General features: G+C 58.8%; 1 protein-coding gene across 1 annotated transcript in view; it reads right to left on the bottom strand.

Annotated features, from left to right (window-relative positions):
- Positions 1 to 3,261, bottom strand: part of SEPTIN9 (septin 9) — a 129,365-nt gene extending 126,104 nt beyond the window's left edge. The window contains exon 1 of the mRNA XM_032429450.1: positions 2,463 to 3,261. Coding sequence (XP_032285341.1) covers positions 2,463 to 2,484 — 22 coding nt within the window. The 5' untranslated portion in view covers positions 2,485 to 3,261. The remainder of the gene's footprint in view (positions 1 to 2,462) is intronic.
- Positions 3,262 to 22,543: the final 19,282 nt, after the last annotated feature.

Below are 22,543 nucleotides of genomic sequence, written 5' to 3'. Positions count from 1 at the left end.
AGCTCCTCCTGGACAACGCCGGGCAGTGGCCGAGAGCCGGCCGGACGCACCTCAAACGCCAACCCCGTGGGGCACGGGCAGTGGCAGTTCTGTCTGGAAGTGGTCGGGTGGGGCGCTGGGCCGGGCAGGACACCCTGGCCCCCAGCCTCACCTCTGCCCGGTGTGCGGGTGGGGACTGAGGTAGCTGTCACAACTGCCTTACCGCAAGACAAGTGGAGAAGGAAGGAGCCTTCGGGAGCCCCACAGAGCAGGCTCAGAGGCCCACCGGCAGTGGGGTGCTGCCTTGGGCCACGCCAGTCCAACCCCTTCACGTTACAGGCTAGGAAACTGAGGCCCCAGGCCACAGAGGGACAGGATGGAACTCATTTCCCTGGGGGGTGGAAGGGGGAGTGGCACTGCTTAGGAGCTGAGTTACAATCAAAGACCAAGGTCAAGATCTGAGCAGGTCTGAGGAACACGCAGGGAAAGGGCTTGAGGATTTCCATTGTCATTCATGCCTGTAACCAGTTTCTAACGAAGCTTTGAAAGAAAGAAGTAATTTTTAGTGACAACACATCCCTATGAGAATTTCATCAATAGTACCAATTTTTCCTCAGGCACATCCTGAGAGAAAGTCCCTTTTTTGTCCCTCGCGGGCAGTCCCAGCCGAGGGCGGTGGCACCTAGCGTGGCCGTAAAGGTGCAGAGCTGACCGTTTTCAAAGGCAGTTTGGTTCAGTTCATGAACAGCTGCTGGGGTCTGGCCAGCCCAGAAGGTTCCAAGAGTGTTGTCACTTCCCAAGGGTCTCCTCCCCACTTTGTGTCCTGGCTCTCTGCTCCCCTGGTGTCACCCATCTGGGCCGTGGTTTGGTCATCTGTGACATGAAGGCTGGACCCACGGCCCCCGAGGCTCTGCAAGCCAGGCTGGTGAAGTGACTGTCCTCCCAAGCCCCGCAGGGACCCTGTCAACACCCCGTGCCAGGCGAGCGCAGGGAACTCTGGCTCCACACCCCTCTACCCCAGCTTGCCCATGTCACTGAGCTCACAGCTTGGTTCCGCGGTCTCCATGGCTGCCCCTCGTCCTGTGGCGGTCCCAGTGGTACCCACGTGCACACACACACACACACACACACACACGGCCGGTCAGCAGCTCTCCTCCCGGGGGCTGCCCCATCAGCCCTGACATCCCATCAGGATCTGATCAGCCCCTGGAGCAGCAGATAAGGAGGAGCCTCAGGACTGGCCACCCTTTCCTCTGGCCTCTTTGGGAGCCCCCCAACACACACAGTGGCAAGCAGCAGACGAGGGGCTATGGCACCTGTGGGGTGACATTCTGAGGCTCACCAGGACCCAGGGGTCAGCGTGGAGTAGCTGAAGCCCGAGGATGCCCCAGAGCTGCCCGGTGGACCCAGGACGCCTGAGGGGCAACACGGTAGGCAGCAGGCGCTGTAATGAAGGGGACTTACTCATGACGTCAGACGCTGACCGAGTCACAGCGTGCCACGGCTGGCTGAGGGGCGGGGAGCCTGACCCGGGACAGGGGACCATCTAACAGGGATGACTCAAGCCAGAGCTGCCTTTCTCTGCAGGGTCAGCTCTTGCACCACCCTTATGGCTCCGTGCCCGCTCTGTGGGGGTCGGCAGTGAGAACGGCCCATCTATGAAATGCTGGACCCCAGGGAGAGCAGGGATGGGTCCAGACCCGCGAGGCCCAAGGACCAGCATCTGCCCTCCCTCCGTGCCCTGATGCGACATCGAGATGCTCTAAACAGTGATTCTGCTCCAGAATCTGAGCAGAGCCCACATCTGCTAATCTCCCTGGCCTAGAGCGTCCCGCGGTGACCCTGGAAGATTGTCACTCCCCCTCCCTGCTGCAGGGTTCCCAGGTGAGTGAGGACCTGAGTGACACCACCGCCCTGGCCCCAAGGGGGATTCACCTTGGTTAATGCCCCAAGCTTCTAGGACCAGCTCTGTCTGCCGTGCGTGGGCACACACACGTTTGCACGTCTCCTCTGAGCACTGGGAGCTCCACCCCTGCAATGAACTCCTGGGAAGGCACCAAAATGCTATTTCAGGGAGGAGACCGGGGCAGCCTTGAAGACGGACTTTGGCTGGCGGCAAAAACACAAACCACACGGTGGACAAACCAACCAACTAACGGCCCAAATGCCGCCACCCCAGAGCCGGGCGCCGGCCGCCAGTCCCTCCACCCTTTCCCGGAGTGCGGCCCCAACTGTCTCGGCACCCCCAGCGCCTCGAGATGCACTGGGGACGGAGTGAGAATAGCGAGGGGAAGGAGAGCAGAGTTTCAATACAAGCCAGACTTCGTGAAGCTTAGCTCTGGGAACACTGTGTCCCACGACCTCAGAACAGTCAAAAGGAAAAGAAATATGTCCACAAAAATGAATAAAAGTGACCCCGGGTGCTTATTTCCCAAAGCACAGACGCAGCTCTGAGTTAAGGGAGGGGGCAGCGAGTGGCCTACCTGTGATCCGGTCTCTCTCCATTACTACGGATATATTTAGCAGCAGGCGGGAGTCCCGGCGGCGTCCCCCTTTCCAGAGGCGTCCTCCCCTTCTCACCCCCGACGCCCTCCCTCTTTCTGCCTCCTCCTCTTCCAAAAACACTCTTTGTCTGGTCTAATTTCTTCAATCTGTTGCAATCACGAATGCATCCAAATTACCACATTTCCATGTGCTGATCATATGTTTGTGCCCCAAACTGAAGTAGCATTGTCTCTTTGAATCGGGGAGGAGAAGGGACCGAGGCAGAGCCGTGAAGGCGAGGACGGCGGGGCGGGGGCCGGACGTGGGCCGCGAGCCTCCCGCAGCCCCAGGGTCCCGGCCGGACCGCCGTCTGGGCTTTGTGCGCGCGCGGCGGCTCCAGAGGGGCAGCGTGTGGCTTCCGGCGGCCTGCTCTCCACCCCCTCTAGCCCCTCCGCCAGGCCTGCAGCTCCTTTTTAATATCCACTTGGAGGAGCTTAACTTAGCCTCTTGGAAACCAGCTCACAGTCAAATTCCTGGCGACTTCCAAAGTCTTTCATTTTCCCCGGCTCGCGATGCGATGCTACGTTTCCTCTGGCTGGAGCGTTTCAAAAGCCTAGTTCCTGCGTGCCTGCCTCGCCTTCCCTGCGCCGCGGGGGCCCTGCAGCCCACCCCGACCCCCGGCTTAGCCCCAAGGAGGCAGGCGGCCACGGAGGGCTCCGGAGCACCTGCCCCGACGAGCCCGGCGGAGCTGCCCGTGGCTGCCCGGTGTCCTGTCAGCGGCGGCGGTGACACAGGCCACTGGCCGTCCCACCCAGGCCAGTGGGGGGTGAGGGGGCGGCGCGAGGGAGACTTCCTGGAAGGTCCCACTTGCTCATGAGTCAGTGCGTCCCCAGCTGTCCCCGGGGAGGGAGCCTGGCTCCTCAGCACGGTTCCCCACACTCAGCCCTTCTCTGGGAGGGGCCCCCCCAAGGCCTGGCTAGGGGCTCAGCTGTTTCCCGTTCTTCCCCTGGGGTCCCCCAGGGGGGGGCTGCTCACCTGGCAAACTCAGGGGGGAACCCACCAGCACCTGGTCAGAGTCAGGGGGTTGTCCATGCACATCTGGATGGTGCCGGCAAAGTTCCCATGCCCTCCTGCCTGGGACAGGACCCCAAATGCAGTCTCCTATGTAGCAAGGCTGTCTCCTTGGGGGCGGGGGCACCCAACAGCAACCATCTCCCCACCCCACCCCAAAGCAGAGCTTGGAGGACAGCCCCAAGAGTGGCCTGCCTGCTGAGGGAAGGTGGGAGCAGTGTCTCAGCCCAAGGAGGTCCCACAGGCTCAATAATGGCCCCCAAAGATATCACATCGTAATCCCTGTAAATGGGACCTAATTTGGAGAGTCTTTGCAGACGGGGATTAAGTGAAGGATCTTGAGCCTGGATTATCAGGGTGGGCCCTACATGCCATCACGTGCCTCGTGCCTCGTATAGGAGGGAGGCAGAGAGAGGTCTAGGGTACAGGCACAGAGAAAGGGATGTGAAGGCAGAGCAGAGAGAAGCTTGATGACCCCGCCTTTGAAGGCTGGATGCAGCCCCCAGAAGCAAGAAGAGGCCAGGAAAAGACCCTCTCCTGGAGTCTTACAGGAGGTGCGGCCCCGAGCACACCTCGGTCTCAGACCTCCAGCTCTAGAACCTTGAGAGAATGCGCTTCTGTCATTGCAAGTCACCAAATCTGCGCCCATTTGTTCGGGCCCCCCAGGGAACACAGACAGACACCATAACCCAGCGAGCCAGTGTCCCCCGTCTAACATTGTCTGGTCATCATATTCCATTCGAAAACATTATGTTCCACCAACCACCAACAACCCTTGAGTTCGAACGATGGCAATCAGGGAGAATTTTTTGGTTTATTCATTCAATCCCTTCCCCGATTTTGAAAAAATATTCCTTACTGGTTTTTCTGATTATAAATGTAGTATTTGTTCATTGTATTAAATTTAGAAACGAAAGAAAACATATCAAGAAGAAATCCCTTTAATACCACATGGGACTCTCCGGCACCAATTCCCAGCAGGGCAAGCAGGCCCAGGAAGGCCCCACAGACAGGCACGCTGGTGGGAATTCGGGGTAGGCCAGGCCCCCGGCTGGCGGTGGGGGCCACGTCCCTCCTGGCCGCCGCCTCCGGGCGCTGAGCACACAGACTGTGATTTCATTGCCGTAGTCGGTGCAGCTGAGCACAGCTCTGACCCTCGGTTCTTCCCCGGCATAGTTTGGCTCAATGTCCATTCCCCCACCATGCCTAAAAATCCAAGCATTCTGGCCCAAGCAAGGGATCATTTGAAACCAAAAACCTGGCAGCACCAATTGGCTCCAATGAGGCCCGTGTTAGTCATGAGCCAGCTCAGAGGCCAGGCGCAGAAGTGGGGTGAGGCCAGGCCGTGGGAGAAGGGGGCAGCCAACCCCCTAGGGCTCACCGAGGCCCAGTCTAGGCACCAGCACTCTCCCCGCCCCGGGCGGGGGTGGGAAGCAACCTTCCAGGCCAGGCCGGACCTGCATCCCCAAAGTTGGTTCCCCGCGTGGCTCCATCCTCCACTGACATGGCTCTGTGGTTACATAAAACTAGAAGGCTGCCTTAGATTCTTCCAGCATATTAGCATAGTAAATGCAATGAGTAGTCCCTGTGAGGGGGCTGGTTTCCTTCAACCCAGCACTTCCCAAATTGGACCAACACCTGCCATCTGGGGGAGGCAGGACCCCCCCACGGCCACAGCTTTGGGAAACTGCCCCGCTCCCGGCCACCCCAGCCAGCCCACGTCCTGGGGTTGGCGCCGTTGCCCAACAGCCTCTTCCAGACAGTCCTCAAGATGGTATCTCTGTCCTTCACCCCCCCAACAGATCTGCACCCACCGCCTGCACACTCCCATCGATGTCCCCATCCCCAGCGAGGGGCGTGGTACAGCGCGAGGAGGAAGAGTTGGAGGACGGCTTTGTCGTTGAAGACATGGCTCAGGCCCCCCCATGAAGCACAGCTGCAAGCCCCCTGCACCCCGTGGGGAGAGGACACACAGCTAAGAGATGTTCCCGGGGTGCCCCGGACTCCCACCACCAGGCCAGGGGGATGATTCCCATGATGTGGGCAGCAGGGGCCCCAGGACCAACGTGGCCTCGTTCCCAGTGTGCCTTCTGAGGAGGGGCCGTGAGGAGGTGGGGGCAGAGGATCCCGGCTGAAAGGCTTTCTGAGGCTCTGGGCTCAGGCTTTCGGCCCCCGCCCCCTTCCAGATACTTGCAAATCCTCCATAATCAGCTCCACGATACGGGGAACTCTCACTCTAAAAAATGACTTTTCCGTTCACTTCCTGCTCATCCCCAGACTCCACCACTGAAGTCTGCTTCCCTGAGTTAAAAATAAAGGCGCTCCATCCTGACCCCCTCCCGCTGACCCTCCCACAGCCGCCTCGGCTACCGTACCTGCCAGGAGAGTGGGCAGCCTCCCCGAGCAGGGCGGATTCTGGGCCCGGGTGGCTACATTCCTCTCAGGAACCTTCTCTCCACTCTTTATTGTGCAGCAAGTTTCGGCTGTTCCTAAATAAATACAACCCAGCTCCTCTCTGCCCTGGGGACAGCTGCGGGGTTTACTGGTGCTAACAGCCTGGGCCAGCCTGTTGCTCTGGGAGTTCTTCCAGGGCAGTGTGGAAGGGAACCAAGACAATGGCGAGAGGCAGCCCAGACGGGGCCCAATTCCGTCACTAACGGGCCTCACGCTCAGCCATCCATCCTGGGCTGCAGCCCGGCCGGAGCCCAAGGCCCCCGACTGTAAGGGGATAGAGGAGTACGGAGGCCAGGCTCTCAGAAGCATCTGCCCCAGGGCCCCCTGGTTGAAACTTCTCCCGAGAATATTGGAAACTCCCCTGAAGAGCTGGTGTCTTTCACTTCCTGCCGGGAACCCACTAGGTGCCCAATAAATGCTCGCTGGAAGAACAGTGAACTTGAAGATCCAATGTGTAGACTCTCCCGACCAGCACTGCCCACCAGAACGTTCTGCGATGACATAAACGTTCTCTATCTACCGCCTTCAATATGGCAGCCACGTGTGCCTACTGATGCATGGGTGTGCTTCTCCCAACCCCTCCTCCCCAGAGACACTGCATTCTCCATGAATTTCTTCACCAGAAAACAAACAAAGAGAAAAGCTACTTTCCAGCCAACGCAAAAGAAGGCTGACATTTCTATTTTAAACTCGTTCTTTGGCCGACCATCCCAAGCTTGTCCTATCAAGTTCAATTCAACAGTATGTATGGCCTGCTAGCCATGTGTCATAAGAACATCCAGCCCTGGGGGCAGGAGGACAAAGAAACCCCTGAGGCCAACCTTGGAGATGGACAGGTTGGGTCACAGTTACCCCGGAGAGACAATGCCTTCAGAGATGAGAAGGCGCAGGGCCCATCCTGGAGCTGTGGGCCTGGGAAGGCCAGAGCGCACCGACCAAGGAGGGAGGACGCGGGAGTGAGAGCCTGGAAGGGGGGACGGGTCAGGCTGGAAAGCGTCATGGACACTGTTGTGTGGCTTACTTTAACTTGTGGGGAAAAGGGAACTAAGGGTTCTTTAAGAGCCCATGATCAGGTCTGTTTCGGATAATCACACGGATGGAGCCTGTGGCCCAGTCCTGGGCAGGCAGGCGGGTCTTAGTAAATGCCACCGAAGGCCGAGGCAAATAGAGCAGCCTCCGTGGGGAGAAGGGGTACAGAGGAGGAGGGACACTGATGCCTGCCCAGGCCCAGGCCACGAGGCAGCCCATCCAAGGGTCATCTGAGGGGAGGGGGAGTTGCTAAGATCTTGTGACCTGCCAACCTGAGGGCGCTGGGGGTGGGGCAAAGGTCAAGGACGACGCTGAGATTTCCTGCTTCCTCAAGCAGGACCTGGGTGGATGGCCAGGCTGAGAGCTGAGAGGAACGAAGGAGGAGCAGGTGTCCATGGGTGCGAGGGGGAGCACCAGCGAGGGGTGCCCGTGGGGGCCCCGGGCAGCTGGACTCTGGCTGTGTCTTCCTTGAGCAGCTCCCCAAGGCCCAGGCACACTCTTTCCCTTTGCCCACACGGCCGTGATGATGGCAGCCGGGCTGTGCGTACAGCTGGGCGTCCTGAGCGTGAGGCAGACAGCTCACCGGGCCCAGAGCAAGGAAGGGGTGTGCGAGCCCGGACAGAAGGACTGGGGGGGTGAGGCGGGAGCAACTGCCGGGGATCCCATGGGGCACCTGCATTAAGGGCAGAGACACGGTCCAGACAGCAGTGTTTCAGGGAGATCCTCCTGTGGGGAGAGGGTCGTCCGCCCACACGAGCCCAGGGGGATGGTGCATGGGCCTCCTGGGGCTGCTGTGACAAATCACCACAGAGGAAGAGGCTTAAAACAACAGAAGCTGATTCTCTCCCCGTTCTGGAGGCCAAAGTCCAAAATCAAGGTATCGGCAAGGCCCAGCTTCCTCCAGCGGCTTCGGGAAAACCCTTCCTGCATCTTCTAGCTCTGGGTGCCGGCGTCCCCGGGCTTGTGGCCGCCTCACTCCATCTCTGCCTGTGTCCTCACGTGGCCTGCTCCCCTGCTCCCCTTCTTGTAAGGACCCCCGCCGTCAGACTTAGGGCCACCCTAACTCCAGCAGGATCTCATCTCCAGGTCCTTAACTAATCATGCTTCTAAGACCTATTTCCAAGTCAGGCCACTTTCTGAGGTTCTGGGTGAACATGAATTCCGGGGGGACGTTAGTCAACCCCCTACAGCAGGGATGAGGCCACCCATCTCAGAGGTATTTGAAGGAGGAAAAGCAGGACCCAGAACACACCGGATGTCCGGGCAGAAGGAGAGGCTCTGAGGAGCCCCAGAGGGGACGGTCGGGCAGCCGGCTGGGCCGGCCGCGGGAGGTGAGAAGCTGACCGAGGGGAAATGCTGTGTGAGCTGTGGGAACCAGGGCAAAGGTTGGCCGGAGGCAGCAGCCCCGAGAGGCTGCCCGAGGGACCGCAAGCGGGTGAGCGTGGGAGAACACACTGGAAGGCCACTTGGGAGGTCTGAGTGTGGGCATCCCCTCAGCCCAGACGATCCGCCTGGGGACACACACGTGTGCACGGGGACACATGAGAACATTTCCAGCAGCGTCTGTAACAGAGGAAACCTTCAACGGACCTCCAACAACAGGCCAGTGGGTAGGTAACTCTGCCTGCCCACACGGAGAAGCCCTCGCCTACGGTCAAAATAAATGAACAAAGCTGCACACACCCCGAGTGGATAAATCTCAAAGTCATCCTGTCGCGTGAAAAAGCAAAGAGCAACTACCGGCCGACTCCCCTTGCACACCCGATGTGACGCTGCCGATCCGCAGGACGAGGTGCGTGTCGTCCACGGACACGCAACACAGACGTGCCCGGCAGTGACCGGTTCTGAATTCAAACAGGTGGTCACCCTGGTGGGAACGGGCATGGAGAGGGTCACCTGGGGGCTCGCAGCGCACCTGGAACACCTTATTTCTCAAGAGGGATGGTGGGTGCATGGCTGGTTTATTTTAGTTTTAACAGGTTTTTTTATATGTCTACCAATTCCATTTTTTAAAAAAGGGCAGAAAGTGAGTGAGCTCGTCAAAGGCTTGACCGTGGGTGCGGCCTGAGCTGATGGACTGTGGCTTGTGCCGGAATCGGCCGTCCCCGGCCTGGTCCCAAACACAGCCTCGTGAAGAATCTGAGCTCATGGAGGATGTGCTGGGATAGTCCCTTGCCCTCTGGGAGCACTGGGGGTCCAGAGTCCCGGACACAGGCGACTGGGCCATGTGCAACAAGCGGTCAGGCTGGGGGGAGGGGAGGAAGGGCGGCGGCTCCAAATGGGGATCCTGCAAGGGTCAGAGGGGCGGGCTGAGAGGCTGGGGGTCCAGGGAAGAACCCCGCTGGGACCCCGGTCTTAGCTGCAGGATGGCCGGGATTAGAGGAGCCAGGAAGACAAGGAAAGGGTGTCCCGGGGCAAAGCCCGCACAGGCCCCCACAGAGAGGATTTCGTGTGTCAGCAGGCGGTCCCAAGCAAAACCCAGATCACCGGCTTGCAGCTCTGGGCTTCGGCAAATTATGCCTTAGGCTTCCAAGCGGAGCCGTGGCAAGGGCTGCCAAGTGCTGACGGCACAGAACTGGCTGGTCTGAGCACAGGGAAGCAAGGGCCAGAGGAGACTGTCCCCACGGCCCAGGGCGCCAGTCTCCCGAGACCTCAACCCCCGAGCTCAGCAGCCCGTCCCCAGCCCCAGCACAAGGCAAGGCCCCTAGACCCAGCCTGGCTGCTGGAACGGCAGAGAAGCAGACCAGCTGCAGAGGCAAAGGGCCCCAGAGAAAAGTTCCCCAGAAAGACAGCGGCGGCTGGGCAGTCCAGTGGTTAGTGGCCCGACGTGGCTGCGGGGGGCGGAGCTCTTGCTTAACCACGGATGTGAATCATTCAGCCGCCCTGGAGACCTCCAGCCGGGCGTCACCCTTCCCTTTCCACACCCGGCCCCATCCTGCACCACAAGGGGCCTCAGACACAGCCGTGGGGACATCCCAGCCTGGGCATCCACACGCCCCCGATACTGCCACCCCCACTCCCTGCCAGGCGCTGCCCCTTGGCCACCCCACGAGCCTGGGGGTGCCCAGCCCACAGGCAGGTGACACCTCTGACAGATAGCCCTCAGAGAGGTTTGCAATGGCCCCGGAAGTAGGCTCGGGAACATCTGGGTAAGGAATTCTGGGGTAGCCAGAATGATCCGGGGCTGTCTAATTTCACAGCTGCTAGCTACATGTAGACATTATGTGGAAGTTAATTTAAAATACGTTAATTAAGTCATTCTACGCAAGTGATTGAATGAATAAAATAAACTTAATGTATTCTCCAGGCAGTCGAGAGTCACGTGGCCGCTACGGCTGGTGTGGAACATTCCCACCATCACAGAAAGCTCTGCAGGGCAGGGCTGGTCTTGGAGGGAGGATATGGGCTCTAGGGGAGGTGAGTCCCTTCGTCCTTCATCTCTGGGCCCCAGTGTCCTCTTTGGAAAGAGGCCACCCGCATGGACACACAGAGAAAAAGCAGAGAGAAGAGCTCGGCCAAGACCACCGAGAGCCCACTTCTATGACCTGTTCCCCGCTGCGTGTCTGCTCTGTCGCGGGAGCCCCCTCAGTTCTGCAGGGAGCAGCAGAGGTCCATGGACCGACTGGCCCAGAGCTGTTCAGGGTCAAAGCCACCCGCCCACGGGCCGCCTGTCCCTCAGCGCCTCAGCGGGGGCGGCCCTACCGCATCCACATCCACCTCTCCCCTCTGTCCTCTGGCCCGCACATGCGGGCCTGCTCCCTGGGCCAGTGCTGCCTCCCTACAGAGAGCCCCCCCGCCACAAGGCCCACCTCCGGCAGAGCTGTGGTCAGTGGGCCTGAAAGCCACCTGAATCAGAGCCATCAAAGACAGGGCCTCCCTGGGCCGCAGGCGAGGGGCCCCGCTCACCCGAGAAGGCCAGGCGGGACGGAGTGCTGGGCTGGAAGAACAGAGGGGGTCACGGCTGAACAAGCCACTTACCTGGGCCAGTGGGGTCGCCGAGCTTCCGGAGACGGTTGCTGGAGGTCCGTGTGACTCCTAAAGACAGGGGCAGAGGGCAAGGGTCACACGAGGCCGCTAGGGGGTGGTTCACACAGGGCATATCCTCACCTCTGCTCCTGCAATGGGCTCCAGGACCAGAAACCAGTTCCTTGTGGGGCCAGCGGCCCTGGTCCTCCCAGGTGACACCCAGCCCCAGCAGCTACCCACAAGGACAGCCACCGCCTTCTGGACACCAGCCAAGCCCTTTTGCACACATTTCCCACGTAACTCTCACTACTCCATTTCACCGCTGAATTTCAGTGGGATTGAGTAACTTGCCTGAGGCCACACAGCTACTAGGAGTTGAGCCCGGAATGAACCCAAGTCCCATCAACCTCCAGAATCTGGGCTTGGCCAAGTGTGCCCGCCCACCCCGACTGTCTGCAGGATGGTGAGGGTGCTGTCACCCAGTCAGGCACCTGCCACCCCCTGGGATAATGCACGTCTACCTGTACTGTGAATTGAGATGTCCCTGCACCAGGGTCCCTGACCCAGCCCCCTCTGCTCTGGGCCTGGGCAGAGCCGGGCTGGATTTGGGAGGGTGGAGGATGAGCTGTTCTCTCCCACAGCCCCAGGAGGGAACAAGGACGGAGCCCCAGATTAACACGGCCTCGCGCTGCACGCGCACTGTCCCAGCACACACACCCTTGGACCAGTGCGTGCTCCCTGGAGAGGCTTACGGCAGGCAAGTCCCGACTCGAGGGGATTTGCAGAGGTGCTAAGCCGAGCAAACCCGGGGCTGCCAGGAAGGGACCCATGGGAGTGGCAGGGGAGCACGATTGCTGCCAGATCCTGCTGCTCCGGAAGTGGGCTGCCTGGGCAACCGAGCCATCCCTTGAAGCTGTAGGGACACCCCATGCCGGCCAGCAGAGGCCCTCCCCGCAGACAGCAAGGTGAGCGGAGAAGGGGCCCCGGGTTAACCCAGAAACCTGCCCCCAGCCTCCACCATCTGACACCCGCCCAGAACGCTGGGGTCAGAGGTGCTGACTCCTCTCCTGCAGTCCTCCAGAGAGGCTCTTGGAATATTCATTTATTCCCACATTCATTCCACACAAACCCACTCCTAAACTATGGGCAACAGGGAGTGGATGCAGCCGGCGCTGTTCCTAGAGGTTCCAGAGCTCCAAGCAGGGCGACCTGCAGACGTGGCCTCATGCCCAGCTCCCCGGGGACACACATGCTCTCCACGTCTGGAGGAAGCTGGATTTAGCAACAGAATGGGTGCGGTCCACCCTGCAGGGTCTAGTACTGACAGACACCTGCCACTGAGCCTGAGCCTCTTTCCAGGGCTGGGGAGGACCCCAAGATGTGCCCCAAATGTTGAACCCACACACCACGAAACAACGCCGAGAGATGCACGTGGCAGGAGATTCAAGGGCCTGAAGTGACCAGCGAGGCTTTGAGGAGTCAGGGAGGCCCAAGCTGACCCTGGCAGGAGGCCGGGGGGGAATGCTGTGCGGTCATGACCACTTCCACGTGCCGAGGCCCTAGGATAGTCACGAGCTCGTGTCCATTCCCCACCCACCCCCACCAGGCAGGTGTCACCACTGCCATTTTAGGGCAGGGAGGCTCAGACGTCCCCAGATGCCAAGTTCTCCTACAGAGCCCCCCACCCCACCCCAGCCACACCGGGTCAACTTGACTGCATTCCCAGGTGCCCAGATATTTGGCCAAACATGGTTTCTGGGGGGGTGTGTCGTGGGGGAGGGTGTTTCTAGATGAGGTTAGCATTTGAATCGATGGACTAAATGCAGCAAGCCGTCCCCCCAGTGTGGTGGGCATGCACGGAACAAAGCAAGGGAGTATGTTCTCGGCCTGGCCGGGACTGGGACACACACCGGGGTGTCCAGCTTGCAGATGGCAGCCCGTAGGCATTCCTCAGCCTCCATAACGACATGAGCCCGTTCCCCCACTGGTCTGTTTCTCTGGCGAACCCCGACTGCTACAGTGATCTCACCCAGCAGACACGCAAGCATCCGTCCTCGGTGCCCACCTACTCTGATGCACATCTGCTCACGGCTGAGCGATGAACACCTTCCCTCCTCAGACGTCCAACCAGAGCGCAGGGATTCCAGGCCGGCCCTGCCGGACAGGGAGCCTAGACCACGGCCTCAGGCCCATGCGGGCAGCTTCTGCCTTGGACTTCTGGAACGGACAGCTCTCTTAAGACCGAGAGAGGGTGGGCCCGAAATGTTTCTGGTGGGCTGCCCAGGGCAGGGAAGGGCGGGAGGGGACAGGCCCTGCTCCCAAGGCTGCTGAGGCGTGAGCGAGGGCATCCCCGGCCTCGGCAGGCCTCCCTTCCACGATGGCTGTGACCTCTCTCCACACCCCTGAATGGGAGCTACACTGCATGTAACAACCCATGAGAATCACCATCTCATCATCACCCCCAATACACACACACACACGAGCCACTCAGGGGTCCCACTGTCAGGCTAAGAGTGGCACCAGTCAGCCACAGCAGTGCCTGTGAATCCAGCGAGTCCCCAGTATGGAAACCGTACGGGGTGAGGAACAGAGAAGGAATGGGCCCAACATTCCTGTGGATTGACTCACTTCCGGCTGCGACTCCCCCTGGGCCAGCTGGATGCCCACCCGTGCCCCTACCCTGCTTCCAGCAAAGGTAAAAGGGAAGAGGTCCCATTCAGGTTCCACACCCCTGCCCCGGGCATCTGGTCCCCAAGCCCCCTTCTGGGCTCGCTGCTCCCCAAACCCGGGGTGGGGCTGGAGTGGCGGCTAGGAGGAAAACAGCATCTGTCTCAGATTTCTTGGGTGGAGTTTTTGTTTTATTTATGCTGTTTGTTTTTCCGATTTCCCAAAACATGCGGCTGGTGCCAGGCAGCCCCTGGCATGAGAAGATGCTGGGCATGCTGATTCCCGAGCCCGGGAGGTGGTGGCCCACGGCTCCCGCCCTCGCACAACCTCCCCGCCCAGTGCCGCCCACTCGGCCGGGCCTCCGCCTGGGAGGGACCCACGGCCAAGAGCTACTGAAATCCAGCTCCTTGGAGCTCACTCCTCAGGCCCTGCCTCGAGTCCAGCAAAGAGGGAGCCGGAAAGGCCTCCAAGCCATCTAAGGGCTCAGTTGTTCCAGTTGAGAATTGAGTTATTTTTATGTGATTTTAAAATAAAACATATTCTGAAGGAGAGGAGGCGATTTGAAATCTGGCCGTCTGGAATCATCCCCGACCAAACTGCTGGAGGTCCCGGAGGCCCGGGAGGCGGGAAAGCCGGCAGTCCGAGGAGCAGGGTTCAAATCCGGGGTTCGCCAGGTGCTAGCTGCACTCCCCCACCCCCCCGGGAAATGAGGTCCCCGTTCCAGTGTCGGCTGCCCCATCGGTAGCCCGCGGACCGGGCACAGGGCACGCACACGGTGACCAAGATTAAACGACACCACACACCGTGGGCACCCGGCACAGCGCCTCGCACGAAGTAAGCACTCGATAAATTATATAATCATTATCATTAGTAGCATATCAATCATAATCATAGTAAGTTTAAAATTATTTTTATGCTTATTATTCACCAGCCACATACGCCAGCCTGAACCCAGGGATCTAGAATTAGGAATTCTCAAAGCTTGGCTGCCCCGAGCTGATGCATTTGAACAAAGTGTAAGTTAGTGTAAGATCCAGAGGGAACAGTCACGCTTGGGGGAACTCAGGATCTGGGTGCTCTCCTAGACCCGGGCACCCCAGAAACTCCGACGCTGGGCGCAAAGGCCGTTTCATAAACAGTCACACACTCCAGACCAGTGACACACACCAGTAAAGTGTACCGTGTCGAGCCCCGAGCCCGCGGGACTGAGGCAGAGGGCAGCAGAGGGCAGAAAGGGGGACTCACCCCTGGCCGGCGTCTCAAACCGAATGAAATCACAGCATTCCGGAGCAGGAAAGAAGATGCCAGACCAGGAACGGGGGCTCCTTGGTCCTGGAGAGAAAGGTGGCGATCCCGGGCAGGGCTGGGCCAGGTGGGGATCCCGGGCGGCGTTTTCCTGGTAGATAGGGTGTGCCGGGTGGGGACACGGAGCCACCGTGGCAGCCCGGGGGCAGAGCCCACCTGCAGGCAGCAAAACCCGGTCCGGGGAAACCGCCCGGCGCCCGCGCTGCCCTCCGCCCGCGGCCCAGCTGCAGCCCCACCCGGCACAGCAGCCGTGCGGCCCGGGGAGCCCCTCGGCCTGTCTCCTGGGCATCCCCCTGTGCGTGCAACCTGGAGCCTGCACAGGGGGTGCAGGCAGGGGGGCAGTCGGTGTGAAGGCCCTGTACTTCTTCCTTCCGGCCAAGGTTTTATGATGGGACCCAGTAAATTACAAGTTCGAAATGGTTCAACAGGCACTGACTAGATCACTAGACTCTCGAGTTCATACATTATTATTAGTTATGATTTTAATGACTGCAACGCCGTGCACAGCCTCAGAGCCACGTCTCCGCCCAGGATCTGGCAGCTGTGCCCAGTCCCTCTGGGGTCGTGCACAGCCGGGACACCCCGACCAGGGGGAGGGTGACGCCCGCCCACACACATACACATACATGCACCCGGTTCTGCTCTGTGCCAACAACGAATGAGGTCAGGACAGTACCTTCCTCCAATCAAGAAGTCACCATTTTGCAGGAAGAGACACTATGAAAACTTGCACAAACGTCCATTTTCAATAAAGAACAGAAAAGAATCCATTTTCAATTTTTGTCTTCAAACCCCTGAGTTTGAGTCTCTCAGGAAAGAACGGGGAGGTCACAGCGACCTTGGCTCGGAGCCACCTGCCCCTCCACCTCCGATCCCAGGATGGGGGTCCCGGGACCACAGTCTTCACCCCTCTTTCTCTACAGCACACGTGCCCACAGAAGCTGGGAGGGGCTTCAGCAAAGTCAAGGGTTGCAGGTGGGAGTGAAGAGTCAAATCTAGGCTTATCTTGAGAACCTGAGATCAGGAGATAGGCTCCTCCCTCTTCTCCCAGCCTCCGCCTTTGCTGCCCGGGGAAGTGCACGCTATCCGGGGCGCTGGGGAGGTGGGGAGGCCTTCCCGCTCACGTCACAAGCTCTGACTGCATCTTTGGGCCAGTGTTCACTCTCTCTGAGCCTGAGTTTCTGTATCTACAAGATGCAGACTCATGAAAATATTACTGAGCATCTACCTGCACCGGGCACCATTCAAGGACTGGGGGATACAACAGTGACCAAAAGTGACCTGGGCTCTCCCGGCAGCCCTCACAGCCTCGTGGGGAGCCAACACGGGGGTCCGGCTCACGGGTCGGGAAGGTGCCAACAGCTTATGCACATGGGGGGCTCTGCTCAGCTCTCACCAGGTAGCCCGGTCTGTCACATGACATCGGTGCTGACCAAGGTCCCTGGACATCTGGACTCTGGGGTCCCACCCACATAAACTACATTGCCATATGAAATACACTCAGTTGAACCTGAATTTCAGATAAACAACAGATAATCTTTAAGCACGAGTGTATTCCTCCATTCCTCGCCCCTCCCAGGCTCTCCTTCGAGGGGCAGAAGAGCTGTGGTCCACAGGCCTGCCAACCAGTGGGGGGTTTGGGAGAAGACTGCGAGGTGGGAGCAAGGCAGAAACGGGGTAGATCCTTCCCCTCTCTCTGCCTTGGGAGGTTTCTCCAGCAGCAGATCTTGTCTCTGCTGAAAGCTGCAGCTCCGGCGGGGCAGGCCCACCTTTGCCTCACTACCATCAGGTGATCGTGGATTGGGACACGACCTCCTCCCTCTGACCCTCTGACCTGGGAGAGGGGTGGTGGCTTCCTGCTGCTAATCTGTAGGTTGTCTCCAGGAAGCCAAGGAACCTGAAGCTTCAGGGCCCTTGGCTGGCATGAAAAGGGCCCTAACAACACATCCACAGGGTCAAATGTTTTTGTAAAATTTGCAAAACAGAAAATACCTTATACCCAATCAGGTAAAATCACTGTCTATGTCCACTCTGAGTTCCTGCCCATCATACTCCTCCTGTGTAAGGTACGCGGGGGGCGGGAGGGCTGGCATCCGGGTGCTCCCGCCAAGGACAGGTTGGATGGGAAGATATACATACATAGTTTGGACTCAGCTGGGTTGTATTTACATGGCTCACAGGTATGTCTGTGTTTACTTAGGGGCCTGCTGGCCATCCCCAGGTGGCAGTCCAGCAACACTCCTTCCGATGACCACTCCAATCTGTCTGCTATGCGGAATCAGAAGGGATAAGATGTGAACATGACCTGAGTGCCTGCCAGAAAAATGTGGGCAGTGGCGGGAAAGTGAGATGTAGAATGTGCGGAGCCAGAAACTACTAGGCCACTGGAAAGTCCACGGAAAATCATTCTGATCGCCAGACACAAAGTTGTAAGCAGAGAATTCACTTCTCTTCCATGGGGAGTCAAAACACAAAGTATCTCTGGTCAGAAATAAATACAAAGTTACAAATGCCCCATACTTTCCTATTTCTTTCTTAAAACAGAAATTATCTTAGAGATAGAATATATCAGAATTCTTGTGTGTGTAGGGCAAAAATTGTGGCAGTACCACAAACTCTGTGTGAAGTCACACCTTTTTTTTTAAAGGGTAACAAGTATTTTTTTTTTAAGATTTTATTTATTTGACAGAGAGAGAGAGAGTGCATGCACACAAGCAGGGGGAGCGGCAGGCAGAGGGAGAGGGAGAAGCAGCCTCCCTGCTGAGCAGGGAGCCGATGTGGGGCTCGATCCCAGGACCTTGGGATCATGACCCAAGCCAAAGGCAGATGCTTAACTGACTGAGCCTCTCAGGTGTCCCTAAAAACAAAATCTTTAAAAAAAAATAAAATAAAATAAAATTTACAATCCGGTGTTATTTCTTTCCTCATTCTAAACAAGGAATCATGTTTGTACTTTTTTTAAGAGTTGTATAGACCCCACACAAGGTGGATCTGCCCATGGCTGTTTCTTTCCATCATCCGTATAGCAAAGACCTTACATGGAAGTGCTTCTGTTCCAAGTCCTCGAGTGATTTCTGTGTCCTGGTTAGACATCGAAACATACACCATGAACAAACTGCACACGTGAGAAAGACGAGCAGATTAACAAAGGGCCAGTGGACCCGAGGGAAAATCGAGAAGCCATCAGAAACTGCTGACTACAGCAGAACGGAGCAGGAGGTAGGTGCCCCCGGGATACGTGGAAGGCTTCGCCGGTCTTTGCTTTTACTGATTTTTAATAAAAAAATTTTTTTGTCTATCCTCACATGGCGGGTAGGGGGAACACTGGAGTCTCCTCCTCTTATAGGGACACCAATCCCACCATGGGGGCCCCACCCTCAAGACTGTCTAAACAGAATCACCTCCCAAAGGCCCCCTTCCAAACACCATCCCACTGGGGGTTGGATCTCCACCATACGGATCCGGGGCTGATCTTTTAAACAAGTCAGTCCTCGAAGCAGATTGATAAGCAGAGCAAATGGCATTTTCGGTTCATCAAGCCTCCTTACAGAATGCTGCAATAAGAACACTCTTCTGGTTTTGGAGGCAATCCCAGGAATGATGGAAAAAAGGAGTCATCATGTACAGTGTTTTATTAAGCTAATTACCTGGAGAAATTTTCAGTATCCAAACAACCCATGTGCCACAGCTGGGAGCACGGCTACTGTAACATCTTGAGCTCAGCACAGAACCCTCGATTAGAGGCACATTCCGCCCCCCCCCCCCCCCCCCACCGCCCCGCGCCGCCATCCCAGAAGAGGGTCAGCGTCAGCAGCTAGTAAGAGGATGGTTAAGTCAATCAGGGGACATGCACTCTGAAGAGCCAGTAAAGTTAGAATTCTGCAGTCCATGCATGAGATCTGATTTCAGGTGGAAAGAGCAGAATTAAAATGGTTTCTGTAGGGAATGCCTACCTCTGGGAAAATACGTTATATCCTTTGGATAACCAAATGCTGTGCCTACGGCCGAGGGCACACAGAAATCAAAGTTATGACTGATGGGACTGAAGAATTTGCTCTCGCAATTTCCTATTCACATTGGCAATAAGTAATGAACAAAACGAACCACTGGGGGGAGGGGTGGAAAGACAAAAGAGAAAGGAGAGACGCACAGTGTGTATTTTAGAAAGCTTTTCTTTAAGAAAACAAACCCAAAAACCGTATGCAGAGGTCTGGCAGCTGGAGCGTCAAGCCCCCGCTCGCAGGAAGGCACTGGGGTCCAGAACGGCTGGCTCCCCAGAGCTGAGGGTCTGCCACGCCTCGGCCCCTCAGCCCCTCGCTGCCCCGGCCAGGAGGCCTCACGCTGCCGCCGCGCTGTGCCCTGGGAGGTTACGCCACCACCCGTGTCCCCCACAGCGTCTACACTGGCTCACCTCTGTGCAACAACCATCCAACACCTGCCCCTCGACACACACACGTGTTTGAACCTGCGGATACAGAGCCAAAGTCATGGTTTTCTTAGCACGTTTTGTGAACTAACCCCCAAATCCCTCTGAGCGGATTAGTCCTTAACAGGCTAGAAGACAACAGGGATTGGATTTAACCCACTTCCAAGTGGCTTGGGTTACAGGAGCATTATTCTCCCACTGGGATCTGATCCTGGCGGGGGGAAACAGGAGCACGGTCCCTGGGACGTCTGTGAGAGCCCCAGGATGCGGGTCAGATGGAGGTGCGGGCCAAGCCCGAGGCCGCCTGCCAGCCTACCTCTGCCTGGCCCCTCCTGGTAACCACGCTCCCCAGGAGCGATCTCCAGCACGGGCAGACGGCCGCTGCCGCCTGCCTTTCAGCTGCTGCCCCAACATGCCTGGCCGGGCCAGGACCGGGGGCCCTGGCTCAGCTCTCAGGGACTCGCACGGCTGTGTGACCAGCCCCTGGCTCCCAGGTGCAGGCCCAGCCACCACCCAGGCGTCACTGCACGTCCTGGAAGCTGCCCCGGATGAGCCAGAAAGAGGACAGCGGACAACCCCCCCCCCCCCACCACCCCATCATCCTATCTCGGCCCCACTCTGAAACCCCAGGCCAGCAGAAGACCTGACTCTCCAGGGGGCGTCAGCCAGCAGGACGGAGGTCTTCCCAGGCCTCCTCCCCCAACCCGGCACTTTGTGGGGCCCACACCTGCCGCGTGGGGCCTGGAGCCAGCAGCCCTTGGAGGATGACCGGTGACGCGTGTTCCTGCCAGAAAAGGCAGGCAGCCTGGGCTCGAGGGCCACCCTGTGACCCAGATCATCTTACTCTCCCTGCTGCTGCCCCTTTTCCTGTCCTGGAGGCCTGCAGGCAGCCAGCAGTCACGCTCCAGAGAACCAGGTCAGACTCGGCCGGGAACAAAGCTCAGTTGTTAAAGAGCCTCCAAAAGGCCACTGACAGCAAGACGCCTGGGGGCCGCTGTCCCCTCTGCCGGCAGCCGCTCAATGGCCCCCTTCACGCAGGCTGCAAGGGACCTGGGCCCCGGGCGGGGACTGGGAGATAAGGCAGAGAGAAACGGGGCTGGCAGCAGAGTGCCACACTCGACCTTGGAGACCCAAGGCCAGGCCACCCTTGCTGAGCGTCAATGAGAGCCACCGGGGAGCAGGAAGGACGCGCAGAGCCTGGCACTCAGCAGCGCTCTGGCAATGAGGGACTGAACCCACAGGGAGAGTCAAAACAGGCCAGGAAGCTTGGGGAGACAGGCACCCCACAGCTCAGCCCCCGTCCCTCTGGGAGGCTGGGTCCCTCGTGTGCTCTGCACAGGCCTCTCCCACCCACAGACACCCCCCCCATCCCCAGGCCACGCCTAGAGCTGGGCATTCCAAGATAATAGCTCCAACAGAGAGAGCCAGGAACCCCCACAGTCACCTCCCTCCCCACACAGAGGCTCACACCCCTGGGGCCTGGGGCCTCTCTCTCCAACCCTCCCACCCCCAAGGCCACCAGCAGGATCCGCCCAGGAACTGGCGCTCCTCGCCCCAGGCTGGGCCCTGCGCTGCTGTGTGCCGAGCCTTCCTTATCGAGCACATCTTAGACAAACTGCACGGCCCACGCAACACTGCCCATGGACAAACAGCAGTGCGGAAACAAGGCCCCACCCCCAGGTCCCGTCCACGTGGGGCAGCCTGGGATGGGCAGGAGAGTCTCACAGGGCTGCCCAAGGGGTTGGGTGGGGGGTGGGGAGAGCCTCCTTCCTGCTAGTGGGGTCCCTGGGTCCTCAGGTGAGATGCCCTCTGCTGACACCCTCCTGAGAGCTCTGAGCTTGTCTGCCTGGTTCATGGGCTCTAGGCCTCTGCTCCGGAGGGGCGATCTCATGTCCCCTCTGCACCTGTCCTGACTCGAACTGGCTACCTGGAGGGGGTGGATCTCCGGGAAGAAGGTGGGCTGCCTCAAACTCAGGTGCATGCCACTGGACTCTCAGAACCCTCTGGGCTGGCTGGGAAGATGCTGCCGGGCAGGTGACTGGGAGCTGGGGTGAGCCAGAAGGGCGAGCAGGCCCATCACCCATGCCTGAGCGTGCCTCCCCACCTCTGCAATGGGCCAGCAAGAGGGATGGCCCCAGGTCTCAGGCTCGGCCAGCTTGCTCACGACTGGGGGGCTCCAGGGGTCCACGAGTCCCACGGTCCTGGGCACAAGTCCACGGGGCCGCAGACGAACTGCACTTCATAGCTCTTTCTCTCTACCCAGGTCCCCAAATGAGCCAGAGCAAACAGGCTTGGACTCAAGGAGACAAGGGGCAGCGAGGACTGGGTGGGGGGAGGGGCCGGGATAAAGAAGAGGAAGAACCCTGCCTTAGCCCCCTGCCCACGCTCACCGGGCAACCCGGGGTTAGCTCACTGGGGAAGTATTCTCGGAGGTTCCTCTCCTGTCCCATAAGTCAGCTTCTAGGGCACTGGGTGTGAGGAAGGCTGCACTTCCCAGGGGCCACCCCAGACATAGTCTCTTTCAGGCCGTTCCCCTGGGGTCCAGCCTCCTACCCAGGCCTCTGGAGAAGCCTCTTTAACGTCTGATAGGCCAGGTACCCCTTTGGGAATATCCTGAAAGCCACACAGAATCTCAGACTAATTCCCAAGTGCACCCACAGAACAATCCCCACCCCCGTGCTCCCCGTTTCTGTGGTTTGTGGGCCTTAGGTAAGCGCCTGTGCCCAAGAGGATTCCCAGGGGAGCCAGGGACACTGAAAGGCCAGGTCCCCGTGACCCGGCGTGCAGTGAGAAGCCCCAAACTCAGAACACCAGAAAACCAGGGGGGTTCAGACCGCAACCGGGTCCAACGCTGAGGGCCTGAGGGAGAAGCCTGGGCCTCACTCCTGGCCTCCGAAGCAGCAGAGGTGCAGGGAGGACCGGGCATCTTCCCGGCTTCCTGGGAAAGGGGAGGAACATACGGCCTTCCCGGCCTTCCTACAGCTGGTAAGAATGATGAAGACGGTAGCGGCCACCAAGGTCCAGGGCAGGGGCTTCTAGGCCTTTATACGCAGGGGCTTATGCAATCCTCACAACAAATCAGCATCAACCCTGTTTAACAAATGAAGTGAGATCAAGTACCCTGCCGCACAGCGAGGAGGTGCCAGCCTGGGATTGGCTTCC

The sequence above is a fragment of the Phoca vitulina genome, unplaced genomic scaffold (genome assembly GCF_004348235.1).
Source record: "Phoca vitulina isolate PV1807 unplaced genomic scaffold, GSC_HSeal_1.0 scaffold41, whole genome shotgun sequence".
Classification (NCBI taxonomy): domain Eukaryota; kingdom Metazoa; phylum Chordata; class Mammalia; order Carnivora; family Phocidae; genus Phoca; species Phoca vitulina.
This window is presented reverse-complemented; position numbering and strand designations above follow the sequence as displayed.